The sequence below is a fragment of the Neocloeon triangulifer genome, unplaced genomic scaffold (genome assembly GCF_031216515.1).
Source record: "Neocloeon triangulifer isolate White Clay Creek 2 clone unplaced genomic scaffold, ASM3121651v1 ptg000002l, whole genome shotgun sequence".
In the NCBI taxonomy this organism is placed as follows: Eukaryota; Metazoa; Arthropoda; class Insecta; order Ephemeroptera; family Baetidae; genus Neocloeon; species Neocloeon triangulifer.
In genome coordinates, this window is record NW_026775545.1 from 8,855,010 (window position 1) to 8,876,062 (window position 21,053).

General features: G+C 37.4%; 1 protein-coding gene across 9 annotated transcripts in view; it reads left to right on the top strand.

The window, feature by feature from the left end:
* Nucleotides 1-19,385, top strand: part of LOC132205162 (homeobox protein abdominal-B) — a 102,757-nt gene extending 83,372 nt beyond the window's left edge. For 3 of the 9 annotated variants that reach the window (XM_059634065.1, XM_059634066.1, XM_059634068.1), the window contains 4 exons: nt 5,581-5,678; nt 7,977-8,023; nt 10,066-10,869; nt 16,987-19,385. In XM_059634065.1, the coding sequence (XP_059490048.1) occupies nt 10,110-10,869; nt 16,987-17,315 (1,089 nt within the window). In that variant the 5' untranslated portion in view covers nt 5,581-5,678; nt 7,977-8,023; nt 10,066-10,109 and the 3' untranslated portion in view covers nt 17,316-19,385. Of the gene's footprint in view, nt 1-5,580; nt 5,679-7,976; nt 8,024-8,043; nt 10,870-16,986 lie in introns of those variants that run through there. The other 6 variants (XM_059634067.1, XM_059634069.1, XM_059634061.1 and 3 more) reach the window with 5 other exon arrangements.
* Nucleotides 19,386-21,053: the final 1,668 nt, after the last annotated feature.

Below are 21,053 nucleotides of genomic sequence, written 5' to 3' on the forward strand. Positions count from 1 at the left end.
GCTCTTTGATAAATATATAAAGTAGAGCAGCCATTCACGTTTAAGCTAGGGGAAGCGTGTGATCCATATGGGTGTTGAAAATAAGCTATATGAGGAGGTCGCGGTGCTAATTTTTAGAGTTGCACAGTCATTTGTTGTGAAGAGATGAAGTGGTGCGGTATACACATTAGAAAGCTATTAGGTGAGTCGCTCGCAAATAGTCAATATATTTCATTGATAAAAATTATTTAAGCATTATCAAGAACAATTACAGAATTATAATTTGTAAAAAAATATTAAAATTATTGTTTGCCGCATGCGGGGACAAATTTTCCTTTTCAGACAAAAAAACTTAAATTTAAAATAATTATAAATAACTTTTTCTTATGGCAGGTAGGAGGAGACTCCAATTTTTTTGAATTCATTAGTTTTTTGAAATTTTTTTGACGTTGAAGTTTTAAATCTAATTTCACTCTTGTTAAATTGAATTATTTTTTCACATTGAACATTATTTAAGAAATAATTTTAGTTGTACGCTGGTATCAGCGACCATGAAAGTCAAATGATTGTATAATCTGATATTATGTTTTGTCTTCACCAAAAAGGTAATATATACTTATTATATTATAGTTGCAAATTGTGTTTATTGATCTATCTCAAAGGCAATTGCTGCCCTAACGGGATACATCATTTATACATTCAAAATTATACAAGTTAATATAATTGAGAGAAAAGATGATAATTATAAGCACAAAATTTGAAAATTGCAATATTTGAAACGATTAAATTTAAATTATATAATTAAAATAAAAAATAACAATAAAAAGATAATGTTAAATTAAAAAATTAATGATCATTAAAAGCAGTTGAAGATTATTTTGAAATCATTTTAAGTCAAAAAGTAAAATGTTTGCAAAATGTTTTCAATTGAAAATATTTTTGTATTATTTTTTTTATAAAAAAATTCCCCGTTTCTGGCAAATTGCCCTGCATTGACGTTTTGCAGGTTGCATATTTGCCTCAAGCTCACCTCTGACTTATCCGAAAATTACAAACTTTTTTTCAAATTGCACACTCCCTTTTGTTCTCTGTATTTTTCTTTATTCTGAGATTTTTGCTGACTTATCCTGTCTGCGGTGGGATTCTGAGAAAAGCTCTTTGGCGTGTAATCTGCCGAAAATGCGAGAGAGTGGGCGACGCCGCCGCCTCCTTTGAGGCTTTGCGTGCAGTCATGTGTTTGTCTTGCCTGTTCCTTTTTCTTTTGTTGAAACAAGAAGTAATTGTGCAAAGTTGTTTGCTCAGCGGTCGCACACACACCGAGCTGTAATTTTTATAGCTCCATTCTCATCAGCAGCGCGAAAGCGAAAGAGACCCAAATGACACAAGCTCTCCGAGCGAGAGGACCTTCTTCATCTTCTCTTATATATATTTGCAGCGACGGCAGCAGCCCGTCTTAATTGAGACCGCAAGCAATTGGTCCCTGGGCCGCAATTTCACTGATTGCCTTTATTTTATCGCCCTCGGCCGTGTGGCGAACCCAATTAAACCAACAGAGAGATAATCCGGCCGAGGATTGCAAAAGGTTTGGGCAAAAAAGTGCATCAACTGGACAATGAATGGAAGGGCTGTGTTTTTCAATAAGTGCCCGCCGCGAGAGAGAGCCAGATAAAAATGCTGCATGATGAGTATGAGCCTCTGAAATGGCTATAAAAAGTTTTATTGCGTCTGTGAATGACATTCATAGTAGAACCGTGGCGCGCGGTCTAAATAAATAGCATTAAAAGTAACACATTTAAAGTACAATTAAACATAATGCTGCGTATGTGTTTGCTCGGCTCTGAGCACGCACACGGGGGTGCAGACTTTAAATTTAACGCGAGAGAGGCGAAAAATGCCTGGCGCGCATGACTTAATTTGTGTGAAACGGAAATTCTTCAAAACAAACGTTAAATATAAAGCTGCGGCAGACAAACACGTCGTTAAAAAGCTTTGAAGCTTAAAATTTAAAACCCTTTTCGGCGGGACAAAAATTTTCTATATTTTTAAATGGAATTAAATAATATGTTTTTTCATTCCCTTTATTATAAAATTGTAAAATTAATTTGAAAAAAGCATTGCAATTAAAAAAAGGATCAATTTTCTAACCAATAGTATGTAATTCTTATTATTTGTTAGGAGTATTAATTTTGAAGTGAAAAAATTGGTTAGGTTTTCATTATTTAAAAAAAAAAAAATGCCTTGTATTTACACAGTTTTATCAGAACAAAAATTTGTTAAAAGAAAAATTCCTTTTAAAATCATACTAAATTTACATTGTAATAAAACGCATAAATTCATTATGAAAATTTGTAAATTATAAAGTACTTGCAAACGACTGTTTAAATTAATTCTCCCAACAATTTATATGTCAATAAAAGTTCTCGTTGCTGTTGGAAAATGATCCGGTAAAAAATAAACCAAGACGGCTGAAGAGGGTTGCGGAGCTAAACAGGGTCCGTCATGCATGGGGTGTAGACGAAACTCTTTTCTCATAGTTTATAAGCACATCATAAAAGTGCTTCCAAAATGTTTGTATGTGTGTGTGCGCGCATCACGCATAGAGCAGCAGAGAGCGGACTACCTGCAGGGCATATTTACAACCCTTTAGAAGCATTAACGATCAGAAGCCATTTAATAACCTCTTAATGGGCCCCTTTTATACAGAACGCAGCGGTGAACGTTATTGACACGCGGTTCTCGCACTTTCAGGCTGTAAGTGCGCACCCCATGCTATAGAGAGAAAATTGAGCATATTTGATAAATTCCTGAACTTGGAAGAAAATCAGATATTACTTGAAGAGATTTTATAAAAATACTGATCCATCAATAAAAATAAGCAAACATAAAAAAAAAAAATAAAAAAAAATTCTCTTAATATTAATGTAAAATTTTACGTTATTACCTAGAGAGATTTAAAAATAAATTATGTATATGATCCGGATTAAAGATTTAAATACCGAGGGAATAATAAATTTTGAATCATAATTAGCATTTTTAACTTTTCAGACATTTATATTCCTTGCTTAATCTAAAAATTTCCAACTTTTTATGCCATAGTCCAAGGCCGAAAATAAAAATTCAAGTCTGCGTGTCTCCGTTTCATAAAATATGGTGAGAGCGTAAATTAAGATAATTGAGTTTCTGGTCCCGAAAAAGAGAGCTGCCGCGAGTCCGCTATCGATTGTGAGTAACTCGAGAGATTTCCGTGCCGACGACAGCGCTGTGGACGACCATGATTTGGCTCGCTCCGCCCTCGGGGCCGGTCCGTATTGGAGGACGAGGCGTAAATAGGGATCAGCCAAATGCACCTCGGCTCGCACTTTAGTCTCACAGATTTTGCCGGCAGCCGCACGATTAGCGAAATGCACTTCCTGTCAATCTTCCTTAAGCCATAATTCTCATTAGGCCGATGTTTCAGTCGCTCGAGTTTTACAGCCGTCGCATCCTTTTTTTTAATCATAGGATCTCTCCTCACAAGCACCGTTAGAATTTAAATAGACTTTCGTATGCGATGACTTCTGAAGCTCTCAGGAGGATCTTTTCCTGGGGCAATACCTTTAAAAATTCAGAAAATTAAATTTGCGTTGGAAAAAATATTATTACTATTTTATTCTGACGAGTTTATTATGTTTATTACAAAAGTTGCTTGATTTATTGAAATAAAATATTTTTTCTTTATTAAAATTTATGATGAATAAGATTTTAATTCCATATTATTTGATCTTCATTTATTGTTGTAATAATTGATTTTATAATTTTATTATTATTATATACTGAATTAATATATGAAATTGCTCATTGCGCTTTTAATAAAGAAAAAAATTAAAATTTTATCTAATGATTTTTTCAGTTAGGCTTTATCTTTGAAGATTTTAATTAATTTTTATTTCTAAACATAAAAAAATGTATTGTACCAAAACTGCATTAAAAAATTATGATGTGAATTTTTTTAAATAAACTTAAAAATTCTCCTAAAAAAACCTGCCTTCTTGGAGCACAGAAAAGGGCACAAAACATGAAACTTAACTATACGTCTTTTAGCCTGATAGAAAAAAAATAATGAATATATAGTTTGAGGCATGTTTATAACTTAATTTATTATTAATAAATTAATTTAATTACCAATTTCCCTTCAGGGCATTTATTGATGAGCCAATTATGACTCAAATTTAGAATTAAAATAAGGAAGATTGCAAAAATATTGCCAATAATACTTCTACAATTTATATATTTTTCAATATTCGGGCAAAAAGTAAATGTTTACATTGAGTAAGTAGAGAGCAGGAGCAGTAAATCACGGCATAATTATTGTTATAATACAAATTACTTACAAGCAATAAAAGATTATTTTATCTGGCCATAAAGTGAGCGGCACTGCAAGCGCTCTGAGGTGTGTGTGCCTCACTTTTCCCGCAACTTATTGCCGAGATATTTTTACAACCGGCTCATCCTGAAGGATGAGAGTGGCTGGTCCTCACGCGATGCACAAATCTCAGCCTCCGCGCGCCTTTCTTACGGTGCTTGCCAATAATTGCACACGTCGCTTCTTTCTTTTCTGCGCCCGCGTTTGTTGGTGCCGCGTCTTGTGCACCATGGGAAATCAGCTGGTAATTCGCGGCTTCCTTTTCCGCCTTTATGCGTGCGACCCAAATTATCAAAGATGCTTCGGTGTGAGAGTCACTCCGAAGCATCACGAAACACATTATATTGGTTTCATGCATCTCTACCAAGATATATCAGTGCAATTCTGCTTTAACAAAATCTAGCTTTTTTCACTATTGTAAACAAAACAAGTCTTAAATTGAATGTCTTTTTTTCAATATTTTTTCCAGATTAAAATATTTAAAATAAAATTTAAAAAAATTAATAATAAATTTTTTTATTTTTCCGTGTCAAAATTTTTGCGAAAAAAATTAAATTCTATTGAAAACAATAAATAAGAATTGTTTGCGAGGGGAACTTTTTAATTTTTGGACCAAAATAAACCATTGCTTGCAACTGCTGGAAAATATTTTGCTAAAACGAAAGTTGAAAAATCAAAAACCAAAATAGATTAGCACAAGTGTAATAATATATAAATTATGGAATATAAAACCTACCATTGTGTTAATGTTTCGCATATCTGTTACAAAACCAACAACAAAAGTGAAAAAAAAATTGCAAACTTTATTTTTTTTCATCAAATTTGATTTGATGATGATGACTAACAGTTTTAGAAAAAAAATGATCAATTACATTTTTTTATAACGTTTGCATATTGATTGAGGAAAACTTAACTTTTTTGGTCTGTTATTTCTATAAATCTGTATAAATCTTGAACAATTCAAGATAATTGTAACCAACTAATGTATAAGCAAAAATAACGTTTATTTATTTTTTTAATTTATAATTGACTACATAATACAATAGCCTCTCTATTATCATGATGAAATTTTTGTGGCTAATTATCATTTGTTTACTCATAATTGATTTATTGCCGCAGCTCTAAAAAAACGCGGTGACGCGCTTCTCCCTTATGTAATTTTGAACAGCCCAATTAATTAATTATTTTCTCTCCTGTAGTTGTTTCAGGTGAAAATTCTCAGAAGGAAGGCGGCGTTGTGTTCATGATCTTTGGTCCTCAAATTAAACACCACGATTCCGTTCAAATTGTCAAGCAGGTGAGTCAAAATTTTAAAAATTTGTATCATTGAACCCAATTAATCTGCCAAAAAAAAAAGAAAAAAAGAAAAAAAATTGGTGTTGCCTTCAGCATTCCCAAAAAGGTCGCAGGCCAAGACACCCTAAAAAAATTATTATAGCAACACCAATTAATTTTAAACTTTATCTTTAACTATAATATGTATAATATTTTGTTTATCAAATAATAATAAAAAATAAAAAAATGTTTTGAAACTCCCTTTCTTCTATTCTGTTTTGGTTTCGGTTCACCTTTTTGATCTTTTAAATTTGTGTTTTGAAAAGGCGACGATTGCGCGCAGTCACCGACCCTTATTCTTCCTCTCTCAAATAATTTGTTAGACCAACATAAGTTTCGGATGATCACATCTCATGTCCTGCGCGAGCTAGTCTGCTGGAAATTTGCTTCTTTAGCGGGCTGTCGATTCTTTTTGTATACAATTAGACGAGGCTGATGTTGTCACGTCAGAGCAGTGCACACACACACAAACACGCCGCCCAAGATCAAAGGGTTCCTTTTATAAATGTGGCGCGCAGTGTTTTCGATACACACACAGTTTACATTCGGAGGCTCTTTCTCGCTCTGCATGGGCCTCATTATGGTGCGCGGCCCGCTTATGTGTATATCTAGAGCGATTGCACGCACCGCGCGCCTCTCTCAAAATAAACACCAACGAGCTCACAGAAAATGCATATCAAATGAGAGAGAGCCGTCCATCTAAATCATCCGGCAGTTTAAATTATCACTCGCCGCTGCTAGCAGCCGAGGCGTGTCCCTCGAGCACCGCACCACTTAACCCTTTCCAGCCCGCGGCTCGTGCGTTCTCTCGTAAATTCATCATTCAGTTTAGCCAATTGCCATTTGTTGCAAATAATTACATGCATAAATTAGAGGCTATGAAGTTAATTGAAACAATATTGCATTCCAAATGATCCGTTTTTAAGTTTGTTTTTCATTTATACCCCAATTGAAAATCAAAAGTTTTTGTGTATGCTGAAAATTTTGATATGGAAACTTAAAAAAAATTAAAGCGAAAAGAAAAATTCTTCTTCATAGCAGAAAGAGAGTCTAAACAGATCATGTTTCAACCAGTTTCAGCAAGAAACCCTTTTGGGCAAATATTATGTTTGTCAAGAAATAAAAATATTTCAGGTTTGCAAAATATATTTTTCGTTTCTCATCATTGAGCTGGATATTTAAACAAAAATTTTATTACAAAATTTTATTAATTTTAATTTTGAAGCCCAATTTTTCTCCTTCAAAATTCACATAATTTTTAAGATTTCATTCATTTTACATCTTTGCACATAACCTCGAACAAAATTAGGAAATCTTATTTATTTTAAAATTGTTTCATTTTGCTATGCTGATGATTGAATATAAAAAATGTATTTATTTATTAAATAAAAATTTTTCAACTAAATTTCAAATATCAGATCTTCTTACTACTGTGTAAAGGTGAATCAATAAAAAAGGATCAAAAGTTAATTTAAAAAAATCTATTATTTTATTTTTATAATCAAATAATGAAAAAGTCGTGAAAGATAAAAGTAATTTAACGTTTTTAAATACTTCAGTTTATTTTTTAACATGAGTATTATTAACAATTTATGCGATTAATTCGGAGTTTCTTTCAAGGCTTAAAAAGCATAACCAACCAGCACAGCTTTTTCCCAGGAGATCTTCAGGCGAACAAAACAGAAGGCACGTCGGAACCCTTTGAAGTTTTCCATCAGTTAGCACATTGAATTATTAAGTGAGCATCCTAGTCATGTGTGCTCGGCGCAAACATACCAAATTCACACCTCTGTGAAAATAAATGTGTGTAGGACAGTAGCGTTTGACTCTGTGAAATGCTCTCTCGGCGTGGTTTTGCCTCTGTAGTGTGTGCCTTTCAGCCTTTGTGAGATGTGCTTTTGCTGCTGGTGAACACATTTCTCAAATTAGACGCAAGTGTGGGCACAAAATTTACGCACCAGCTGTGTCTAGATCTAAAAATCCAAGCACAAAGAGAATTTTATGAAAGTTAAACGTTTGCAATTCTCTGGGAAGACAATTTAAAATATAATTTTATATTGATTTATTAATTATTATTTTGTATATCTGTAACCCCAAAAATCAAGCCAAAAAACAGCAAGAAGATGTTTCAATTTTGATAGGATGGTGATTAATTGTCTATTCAATTGGCAAAATTAAGTATATATTGTAAAAATGAAAAGATTTTTGTTAAAGCATAAACTATTTAAATTTTTGTGTGTAACGTTTCTCTCTTTTTCAGGCCGAGCTGTGTGTTCCCGACAGCAGCTACCCTGGCCAGTATCCAAGGTAACATTCTAATTACAAAGTACATTAAAAAAATTCCAGTGTCCCATTCATAAGTTGCATTTTACGACACAAAAGCAGTCGAGGCCTCCTGGCGCCCAAAACTCCGATAATTTTTCCCGATTAACATAACAAAGGTTGGGAACTTCGGCATAAGCAATTACTTAAAATAATCACAGGCCAAATATTGACCTTTCCCGTTTGCGTCGCAGGCGCTAATCAGGCAGAAACATTCTCGTTCCCAGTGCGTAGAAAGTTTGTGTAAACGAGGTGGGTCTTTGTGTGGTGCCACCCTTTGTTATCGGTGCCTTGCGGGGTAGAAAGCGACCGGCACAGCAACCCTTTTTTTCTCGGAACCTTTCAGACGGATTTGCCGCGTGCTCGAATTAATTCTGCGGCCGTAAAGTACGGAGAAAGGTCGGAATTAAATGGAATCGCTCAGCAGTGTTATAAAATATTCAAACGCCGCCTCGCAAAAGAGCGGATTGTAAAAGTTGGCTCTTTTTTCGCCAGGTTCGCTGGCGTCGAGCTCGGCTCCTCCCCGCCGTCGGTAGAGCGCCTTCGCTTTTGATCCGAGTGCCTTTATCTCAGCGAGTGCTCACTCGATGCCTGCCAATTTAATTTTCTCAGCTGTTGATTTTTGTTTAATTTTCTTTATTTCGGTTTAAGAATTTTTTTAAAATTAATTTCGAGCAATTTTTATTTAAATTTAGGCAGACAGAAAATTTTAAAAGGGGGTTGGGACAGAAAAGGGCAAAAAGCAAAGCGAAACAATGATGCCCGAGGGTTACTGGTCAGTGAAAACTGAAAGGGATTCGCTTCTTTTATGACTTTCAACGCCCCCAGGTAAAAAAGCTGCAGCAGGCGCAACAAAGAAACGGCCTAACAAAGAAATCTTTTGGACAAAAAAGCACTCGGGGTGAAAACCCTCGGCTCGCGTTCGGCGCGGCGCTCTAAAAATTTCCAATATTTTACCAATTTCAAATAAAAATAAATACACCAAAAATTAAAAATCGAGCCGGTGTAATGTAGAAAAACAAAGGCCTCGGCATGCACCAATTTTTCGATATCTTCCCCTCTGGTTAAATTTCCCCCACTCGCCGGAGAGCTGGGTGAAATTACGTCACGTGATCCATTGAGCCAATGTAGTAGCGCGCAATCTCGTAAGCATGCTTGGCGGCCAGTGGGGCCTCGCTCGCCCGCTACGCCGTCAGCCTAGCACTCGCACTGTCAATCAAAGCCGCTCCAACCCTGCTCGGGTGCGCATCGCAAAAAACGTCGCTCCCCGTCGGGACAACGTGATCGCGCCGCGACTCGCACCGGCCTCCTGCCAGCCGCCGCCGACCCTGAAAAACACTCAAATTTTTTTCTCCACCCGCCCCGGGGCCGATCGGGGGCCTCCGACTGCTTTTTTGTGCCGCAAGATGTGATATAGGGACCTGACATCAGGTATGCAATACACCTGAGCTAATCTGGTGACCTTCTTTTTTTCCATCTCTCTGCTCCCTCGCTCGCCCCCGCGCGCGCCTTCGTCCGCCAACCATTGAACTCACTGCCCCCGCCGACCGTAATTGTGGCGACCGGCGTGGTTTGGCCTGTGTCCGCCGTGGTGTATCCACCGCCGCCCCCGCCATCGGGTGTCGCCGCCTCCGCCACGACGCCCCCGGCCTCGCCGAACCTGCTGCTGCTGCAACCGTCGTCGACGTCCGGCTACTTCCACCCGCCGTCGCCGCTGTCCACCTCGCCGGCCTCCACCACCTGCACCACCACGGATGTGTACGAACACCCGTGGGCCGCCGTCGCCGCCTCCGCTGCCCCCGTCGTGACGACCGCCGCCACAACGGTGATTTCAACCACGCCTCCGCACCACCCCCCTTCGGGTGGCGGCGGCGACCACCTGGTCAACCACCTTTACCACCAACCCCATCACCAACACCACCACCAACAACAACATCCGCCCCCGCCGCCTCCGCAAAATGACCACCACCTGCACCACCATCCGCCGCCGGACATGTCCGACCCGATGGACGGTCATGCCCCCGCAGCCGCCGCCGCGAGCACCTTCAACAACTCGGCGCCCTGGTGGGGGATGATGAATGGTGCAGGTAACTCCATATATCCGGAGGAACCTGCAACCTGCAACAACAGCACCAGCACCACCGTCGCCTGCAGCACGACCAGCGCCCCCAGCACCACCCCCAGCAGCAGTTCGCCGGCGACGCCGACCACCACCTCAGCCACTTCTGCAGCCGCGTCAGGGCCCCTGCACATTCCCGCCAAGAGGTTAGGCGCCTACTCGGACTGCAGCCCGCCGTCGGACTCGAGCGCCGCCTCCGGAGGCCCCGGGGTCATCAGACACTCGCACCACGGCACGCAACCTTGGACGTACAACCACAACCACAACGACAGCAGCGCAGCCACCGCGGCCGCAGCCTTCGAGCCTCCGCAGTACGCAAACCGCGACGCCATGACCCCCACCTACTACAACCTGGCCCCCGAGGGCCGCGCCTCGGCAGACCGCAGCAAGGCGGCCGTCTCGGCCGCCCTCTCCTCCTTTTGGCCGCCCAATGAGTACAAGTACAGTCCTGGACACGCGGCCGGCATGGCCGGCGCCGACCAGAGCGCCTTCGCCGCACAGACCTGGCACTACTCGCCCTACGCCACCAGGGTGCCGCACCACCACGTCGACCAGGGCACCTACCTGCAGGCGGCCGCGGCCGCTGCGGCCGCCGAGGACCGTGGCCGCGCCGCCATGGAAACCTTCCCTCACGACACCTACGGCCTCAGGAACTACGCGGGCAGCGACCCCGCCACACCCTACCCGCCACCTCCAGGTAAGCAGACAAAAGGTGCATATCTCACCTCTTTCATAATTTATTATTATGCATGATTTATATATAAATTTTCATAAATTTGCCCAAAGAAATTTTTATTTTAATTATTTTGCTACAAAATTATAAAATAAATATTTTTTTTATAAAATAATTATAAATTAATTTAATTTTTACTATCAGCATGTATAGGGAAAAAGTTTCCAAAATCCGCAAATTGAACTTAAAGTGGCCAAAGACTCGCGCGTAAGTCAAAATTATTGCACAAATATTTGCGATTATTTGGCGTAATTGTGCTGTCGTAGCGCCGCTGCAAATAGGGCCAAACAGTGATAAATCCTCGCCATTGAGGCCCTCAATGTGAGTGCAGCACACACAGTCAAGGGAGCAATAAAGCTACGTGCTCAAATACTACTGTCATGCGGCCCCTGTATAATAATGCTGCCTGCGCGCGCGGAGCCCAGCAGAAGCAAGCACGAGGCCCATTTATTCAACAGCCGTCAGCAGTTCTCATATCTTTGGGGATAATACAGGGGAAAAAGTGGTCCAAACAGTCCTGACTTAAAAACATTTACAATTTTGCTTGGCTAGACAGTAGGAATTGTTTCCTGTAATATGCCTTTTATAAAAAACTTTAATATTTAAAATTTATTATATTTTAAATAATACTTTATATCAGTTTTTTAATTATTTTAAATATTTATAGAGATTTATACACATATTAATTTTACTCAATAGAAAATTTTTTTATTTAATTTATTTTTTCTTTATTAATTATTTATTTATTAAACCATGCTTTATAATTACAACGCGAGGGAACTTTAAAAAAAATTCGCACCTAGGTGTTTCTTGATAATAATTTTATTTCTCAATTATATAAATATATTAATATATATTTACAACAGCTGATAAAATAATTAAAGAATTGTAAATAAACAATGTGCGCAACTAAATAACCATTTAATGTCGAACTTAATTTCGGATGAATTTGTTTATAACATGATGAAAAATTTTTGATGTTTATTTTCATCTTCATTTCTATAATTAATTAACGATAACTGATCTGAATTTTCAAATAAAAATATCACATTTCTCGAGAAACGGTTTTCTGGACGGCCAGAATTATCTCAACCACATAACTTATATGCACACATGATCAGAATCGTAAAAATCTTCATTCCAATTAACTCGCTGCTCAGCTGGCGTTGATTTTTCCGCGCGTTGATCGCGAGCAAAGCGGCACTCTCGCGTCATACGTGTATGTAATGAAGCCGCAGACGCATTTCAATAAATTAGTGTCCCTCAACCGGTTGCCGCCGTTATTAAAAGTTTATATAAAAAATATATATTCCTAGTTTGCCTCTCACCAGCTCGTCATTGCGCACTGGTCACTCTCTGCTCCTGTTCCTACGGTGATAAATTAAAAAATTATCTCCGGCTTCAATCTCTTTTTTTTCAACGGTTTGCCCAACTGTTTGTATATATATAATGCTATAAATTTACATAATACGTTACCCTAGAAAATTAGAATATTTACTCATGCATTTCTATGTTTACTTTTCTGTAATTGCTGTCTATATTGACGATTTATTTAATTTTCTTTATATATAAAGGTAAATTTAATTGCAAAGAGTTGTCAATATAATCGACCTTATAATCCAGTTCTTTAATATTACTTTCGTGGCGTTATTAATATCAATCATAAATGTTAACGGCCATAATTCTAAGCATTATTATAATTTATTTTGCAATTAAATCAAATTTAATTTATTCAGCTTCACATGAATGTGATGGAAAAGTATTTATTATTATTATTCAATTTTCATCTTCTAATTGTTAAAATCTGTTATTATGCTAATTTTTCAAAGCATAAAATTATTTGAGAAAAATTAAAACGAAACAGTAAAAAGCTTTTTTGTTGTGATTCTATCGCATATATTGAATAAAACGGTCTGCCACTTAACATAATCTCAACTGGTTTATATAGCAGCATTTTTATTATTTTTCTTCAGAAGTCGCGCGCGGCCAAATAAAATTACGCGGAATCGCCCACCTGTATAAAGAGAAACAAGGCGTTTAGGGGCGTTTGTTTCGCGTTGGCGGCACTGCTGCAAGGATGGTATAGGAAAATAGCATGTGATGAGGCATAACAACTTTTAATGTCTAAATTTTATTACCCTAAACTGGTGGTGGCAATACGCACTGTATTGACCTAGGTTTTAAACCCGGCAGCAAAGCAGGCGGCCGCCGCTTAATTTTATATTAATAGTGCAATAAAATTCACACCTCTTAAACTGCTCTCGCTCTCTGCTGTGTGTGTGTAAAATAATAATAAAAAAGGCTAAACCAGCCAGCAGCTAGCGCATGATTTTTATCATCCTTTTATGACCGCCCAATAATAAGTCATTCATCATGCCGCATGGAAAAGTGCCAGCGAATCGAACGCCGCCGTACATAAACACACACTTTCCCGGCCGGGCTGCTTTTTTTATTTCCACTCGATCGAGGTTTGAGTCGAAAAAAGACCCGGGCCTAAATTTAGAAGGCGCGTTATTAGTCCTAGGGCCAATAGATGGCCACAGTTTTAACTTTCGCCTCTCTTTCGCTTTGCATCTGTCCCTCATACATATAAACAGGCCCTTTTCCTATACAGCGACGAGGGGACTAGTTTTTTTCTCTCTCCCGAAACTCCTCCCAGGCTTCAAACGGTCTTCGCGTATGTCGCCGGCGGCTTCAAAAGCCACAAAGCAGCGACCCCAGGTTGTTTCTCGCCCGCTGGTCCGTCGATGGGCTCAAAGGCATATAAGAGGGAGCGTTTGTTTTGATTTCCGTGGATGCCGCGCGCTGCTTCAGGAAAATCACTTTCACTCTCACTTGAGTTTTGTGTATGTGGAGCTCCCGCGAAGGATTTTGTTTTGGAGCCAAAAGTGACGCAATATCCTCGTGTGTGCCGCCGCCGCCGGAGCAGGCGTTTAGGACGAATAAATTACGTCGGAGGAAATTCCTCTGCCACAGTGTATGCGCGATCACTCAAACATCACTCATCACCCTGATCAATACGCCCCGGCAAATGGCTTTTGAGAAAGAGGCTGCAGCTCTTTTTCGGGACAGATATGTATTCAAAGCAGGCTAGGCCGATTTTCGGAGAGCGGCTGAAGTTGATGAGCTGGAAAATTAATGGGGCGACACAAACTCAATGAGCTCGATTTATATTCTCGAGAAAAATTCCAATCCAAAATGCATTTGAAATTTATACTATATAGCCTTGTTCTCGCGTGTAAATTTGCTCTCGAGGGAAAAAAAATTATATCTCAATGGAAGTGACTTTTAAGAATTTCGGACCCTTTTAGTGATGACTGCTGCTGAGAATTTGCTTCTTCTCATCTAATGAGAGCAGTTATGAGAAAGAGAGGGGCATTGCTGAATACTAATTTAAAATCATGTGATGAGACGTGTCAGTTATATAAATTTAATTTTATAAATGAGCATAACCTAAAGTGTTTCGTGGACAGTGAAAATTTTATTAAATTCATCCGTATATTTTTTCTTAGCTAATTTTAATTAAGGATCTAAATCTTTTCTATATAATTATATATTTTTAATAGGAGAAACACGTGTTATCTCTTATTGTCAAATTAAGAAATTACTTAATACTACGAAATTCTCAAAACGAGCTGTTATCACCAGCATAAAATAATGCTTGCGAATGTCACGGAAATCTGCTGTTTTTTTTTATGTGCATTCTTGTGTGTCATTTCTTTTAAAAGAAACAAATATATAAAAATACAGAAACGTGACCTCTTGACGGCGGCTCTCCGGCTCATTATAGAGACGTAAAAGTTAAAACACAGTCAGCATGTGCGGCGAACTGAAAAATTTTGTGTTTTTGCTCGCGAGCGCGATGGCAATCAAAGAGCGTTTGCTTGCAAATTCTCATGTACAAGCGAGCATTGTTGCCGGTCGCGCTCGATGCGAAAATATTAAAACTTTTCGTACACGCACTTATTGTCGGCTGCGTCTTGAGACAGCGAAGCCGAGTGACTTCATTTCCATGCTCCTGATTTGGCTTGATTTTTTTTGCTATATAGCTAATTGTAAAATAAATTTTAAAGAATTACAACTATAATGATCTAATTTCATTTTTTTTAATAAAAATTCATTTGCATATTTAATTATTGTATTTGGATTTATTTTAATAAATTAATAATTTTAGATTTTTTAATGCCAATATTTATTATGCTGTGTAATACTAGATCATATTGGTAATAACTCAACAACTTAAACAAATTTTTTTGTATATATTTTCTGTCAGATTTGGTTTTTAATATACAGATAATTAATATTAACTTATCTTTCTGACTGCGGATCAGTATGCGTTCATGTTTCATTTGGAATTTAAATTCCTATTGTATGGTACAAAATTAAGTTATTAATTAAATTTCAGAAAGAAAAACCAATTAATAGCTCAAATATTAAATAAACAAAACATATTACTTAACGAGTTTCCTCATCTTATAAAAAACAAAATTTCCACCTTTCTCATTTTGTACCCAATTTCTTTAAGGATTTTCCTCCTCGACGATTTCTCTAGCCTGCCTCCCCATTGTCTCCGGGCCATTCCTCACAGAACATTATATAAAAGAGACTCTCACTCTGTGCTATGGGTGTATATCGCCGTCGAACATTTATTTTGTTTCCTCAGCTCATGCTTGCTCCACACACCCATAATGTCATATTTTGTATTGCCCCGTGTGACAACGGCAGGCAGTTTTACCTGCATGCGAGTTGGCAGCTTGCCTGTTGTTTTATCAGCGCCGCGTTTTTCGTCGAGCTGCGTGTTAAACCCAAGTCAGCGTCCAATAGCGAAATTGGCAGGTGTAAAAAGCCCAGGCGCATTCACTGACTGTCAGCCCGCGTCGATATTTATTATTGCCATTTCTTAACCGAGCAGCACGTTTCCAGGAAAATAATAAAGGACATTCTTGAAGGAATGCATTTCATTTAGCAAATATACTGCGAGAGGAAAAAAGAAAAAAAAGCAGGTTCACGTGTGGGTTTTTTTTTTTAAATTTATAGAGAATAAATTTGTCAACAACTCTGCAAGAGGAAAAAAATTGGATCGATTTTATTTCTCAATTTATTCAGATTTTATGCAGCCTTGTTGGCCAATTGAAAATTTTATATATTCCATTTCAATTGATATTTGCAGAGTGCTAAAATATTCGATTTTTATATTCATTTTAAATTTAAATCCTCGTTTAAGTTAGCTTTTCAAAGCAGTGCCGCGCAGAGGAGAAAAAAGAGGTAGAAATTTAAAAAAGCAGAGGGAAGGACGTAGAATGAGTTTGTTGTGTTAGAAAACAGCACCAGTACCGCGTGCCCTAAACGCTTATCAGATTGTTTTTTCCTGCGCACAGTGTGAAATTAGATGCTGGGAATGATTTAAACAGGCGAATAACAAATTTTTGCTGCCACGCAAACTGCAGATAAAATTGCTATTTTAAGGGGGAAATTAAAAATTATAATTTAGACAAGGGAAAAAATTATAACCAAAATAAAGAAAATTGAAAAACAGACAGTAACTTATTCATGGCGGCATTGATATTTTTGCTATCAGAAAATCTTTGCTTTAATATTTTGCAGTTAAAAAAATCAAAATTTTCTCTTTCAAAAATTGATTATTTTTTCTTTGAATTAAAAAAATATGTGGAATTTATGAGGAGAAATAATAATATGTCAGACTCTGATGGAAATTTTATTGCAATTTTTCTCTCATCTAAATTTTATTTAATAAAAAAAATATATTTTATGTCCCCCTTTGATCTAAATTATTATAATTATTACTGATTGTTTATTTTCAATTTCATTCCATATTCAATCACCTTAAAAAAAATTAGGGTGTGCTTAATCAATAAGCATCATTTTTTGTCCTCTGCAAATAAATCATAAAAAATGCTTTTATCAATAATTAAATCATATTTTATAAATCTTTGGGCAAATTCTAATTATCGTAGTGGTGGTTTAAAAGCCCCGATAACTTTTCTCTTTGTAATTCAAGCATGCTTCTTTTTCAATTTAATTTTGCATGAGTTTTAATTTAGGCAACGCCGAGAGCCGTGCATCACGCGGTGGCAGTAACGAGACGTTCCGTTTTGTTCGCAGGCGTGCTCGGCGGCAGCAACTCGCTCGAATGGGCCGGCAGCGTGACCGTGCGCAAGAAACGCAAGCCGTACTCCAAGTTCCAGACGCTGGAGCTGGAGAAGGAGTTCCTCTTCAACGCGTACGTGTCCAAGCAGAAGCGGTGGGAGTTGGCGCGCAACCTGAACCTGACGGAGCGCCAGGTGAAAATCTGGTTCCAGAACCGCCGCATGAAGAACAAGAAGAACAGCCAACGGCAGCAGGCGCAGCAGACCAACAACGCCAGCAACCACCACGGCCACGCGTCCAAAGGCCACCATCAGTGACCTTTGGCCTTCTCCGGGGGCGCCATGGTCGGTGGGCATCACTCGGGACACCACCACCTGCTGCACCACCATCACGGCCTGGCCGCCTGAACTGGCCGCCGGCCCCCGGAGAAACCCACAATTCGTTCCAAGGCCACGTTTTGTTACGCAATTCGAGTGATCCGCGACACTTGACGTTGAGGAAAAACGATTTTTTTTTCTTCATCTCACCGAGCTATATACAAACTCTGAACACACTTACATACACATACACACAAAAGAGGCCAAAGTGACTGTTTTTTCTTAAGTTTATTATTATTTTTTAAATGTAATAATAAATATATTAATTGACGATTTTTTTCGGGCGCGTTGCGGGCGCCCTCGAAAACAATTGCGTGTATATTGAAGAAAAAGGACTTTCTAGCGCGCATCATTAGAATAATTAATTATATATATCTGATTAATTCTATATTGAAAACTGCAGAGACGTGAAGAAGAACACTTTATTATAAGAAATGTCCCGTCGTGACAAAAAATTAAACAGGTAAACTGATTTTATTATTTATGTACATCTTTTTTGTGTATCGTGGCAGCTACGTTGGTCGGGGCGGTTCAAAAATCGTGCTCGGCCGCGTCTCACCTTGTTCTTTGTGTAATTGAATTATTGACTCTTAAATGTAACGCGTATTGGTGGAATAGCATTTTTGGAGAATATTATATATAAAAAATTTGTTTTGCATCAGTGTTGAGGTAATAAAGGTAAAGTCGTCCATCCTCTCGTAGTTGAATAAAAGTAAATGTCTGTGTTTGTGGCATTATAAACTTAACATTCACTCTGTGTAATTGAGAAAATTTATAATAAATTAAACATCACACATTGATATAGGGGAAGTGATTTTTGAATAAAAAAAGGTTACATAGCTGAAATTGAAGAAAAAACGGAGAAAATTTGGATTCCACCAATTTTAGGATATAAAATACAAATGCCTCTCAATGCAGGAAGTACAAAAACTGTCACAAGTTGCTTGAAAAGTTCCAAATTTTCTCTGATTGGACAAAAGAAGCAAAAATATATCACTTGAATATAAAAATTGATAACATTGAAATTCTGTATGATTTTTTTACTTATTAAATTTTTGACCACGCTCAACCACGTCTTGCCCATGGAGTGACAAATTTTGTGAACAAAAATATTTTGCGGCTCTCTAACAAGGAATTTACTTGTGTAATTAAATAATTATTAAAAAAAAATCACACAGAGGGGTTTACTGCTGATGATATTTAGTCATATACAGGGGATGCTTTGAGAAAACTATTTATGTATTTTGCGTCATCCCGAAGCGTCATCAACTGTCCCTCTCTTGCAAATTTTATGGAATTGCAAATAGTCTGTAAACGGAAAGTGTTTAAGCAGCTACGTGTACTATTTATATGAATATTAGTGTGTAATAGCCCATCAATTTATATATCAAACTAGGAACTGGTGTCGTTTATGCTATCAAATTACAATTAAAAAATGAATGCAAATATCCCGTAATGTAACTCTCTCTGATGCTATAGTGTAATTATTAAATTGCAATTGAATTAAATAAAAAAGATAATTAGAGCAGTCAAAATGCTGATGATTATCGCGCAAGGGTAAGAAAGAAAGTTGATTTTTTTTCTAAATGCCATAAAGCAATATTTTTAATATTTATTTGCAGAATTTTTCCTTACTCATGTTGAACAAAGATGCAATTACGTTTTTTGTAATGTTGATTTTAAATGGTTATGCACGAGATATATGACAGCAATTATACTATTATTGATTGTGTGGTTTTGTATAATGTACAATGAAAACATGATGTGAGAATTACACCTGAATTTGTCGTTGAATTATTTCTTGTAACAAATAAAAAATATTTCTATCCTAATGAAAGCGAGGAAACAACTACTGCTTTACTGAAAATAAATAAAAATAAATCAAGGCGTTTTAACATTTTATTTTTCGAAAATTCCTGTTTACGTGGCGAGCTCTATATGTTGCAATGTGACGAAGTGCGAACGCAGAAAAAATTGAAAGATGTCATTGTAAATAAAGTGAAATCTCATAAAACGCTTATCAATGGTTTAATTAAATAATTTCCAAAAATAAAAAGAAAAATGATGAATTTTAATTAACTCCCAGCCGCAAAGTAAATTGTTCATTAGCATTACGTCAATATAATACAAGGCTGGGGGCTGGGAGAAGATAAAAAACGAAGCAGCAAAACACACAATATATATGAGAGCTGCTTGCATGTCAGCCTGCGAGTCAAAAAAGCTGCAAGGGTCAAAATAGGAGAGCGCCTGTGCAAGAGAACACGCTGAAGCCAGGTTTTCGCTCGAGCAAGCTGACTCGAAACTCCAAAACGCGATTTTCGTGGCCTGCCACTCAAGCCGGCTCGAGCCCTCAGAGCATTGGTGGCGGCATCTTTTGACAGGACGGACGACTACCTGAAGAGGATGAAAAGTATTGAACCGACCGTGGAGCTATTTTTTTATATAATGATCAAGATTTTATCCTGATATGCTGCATCTTATTATACAAAAGCAATGTCCCGTTACAAATATTTGAAAGTATGATTTATTACCACTGATAATTATTATTTTTATAAAATTAAAAAATATTTATCAATTTTTTTAATAATATTATTTTCTATTATAATTTTTAAATGTCGAGTATTTTTCACTAATTTTTTTGTTTTGTTAATATTATAAGTTATTAATTCATTTGATATATTCATTTAATCACAATTGCAATAAATTAATAAAAATCCTAGGACACAGTGACTAAAAATGTGAGATCGCAAATGAAGTAAGCTTTCCTGAAGACCTGTTTAGTGTTTCCTATCTTTTATTTGTAGCTTTGTTAATTAATATAAGATTATTTGATCAAAAAACCAAAATCAATATTGAATAGGTAAATAATATTATTATGGATACTCAAAGGCAGCTTAAAATAATACACAGCAAAATATGACGTGAGCCGTGAGACTTGGAGCAATTATTATTCATTCTCACGCGGTGCACACAGCGTTGTGGTGTATTTTGACACGATAATAAATTAACACGTGAAATATTAATATTGCAGAGAGTTGAGCGCGTAATCAGGTGAGGAAAGCAATAAAACAATAAAAAAGAGCTCCTCATTATCACTCGAACAGGCTTCGGGGCGAATCAGACCATAAAAGTGTCGTGATTTCTGCTCAAAAAATTCATTCATCCGACCTGTGCCTGCCTGACACTGATTTATTGCTCACCCAGGATAAATCCAATAAATCCCTTCAACGGCCTGCTGACACCTAGCGTGCTGCGCCCCCAGCAGCACAGGTGCGGTGCTCTGTCGCCGATTTTAACGAGAGATCACATTGAGATGGAGAGAGATCACTTGCTAAGGCCTGGTAAGGGTCTTCTTTTTGTTCAATGTGAGCTGCCTCAATTTGAATAAACGCACCGTTTATCCGTGATTTAGAATCTCGTAAAGTCACGGAAGAGTGACGTATTGGCACGCAGCCGTAATTTGACTAAATATTTTTTTTTTATTGTTATAATTTATATATTAATAAAAAAAAATGCGGGGTTTAGAGTTGTTGATACTGTTTTAATCGTTTAATGGTTCCAAGCTTTTAGTTGCACAAATGACAATTTGATATATTCGAACAGAGGCATTCAGTGCCCATATCGAGATTCAAATCGATTGCATTTATTTTATTCTAATTTAAGTAATAAAAAATTACA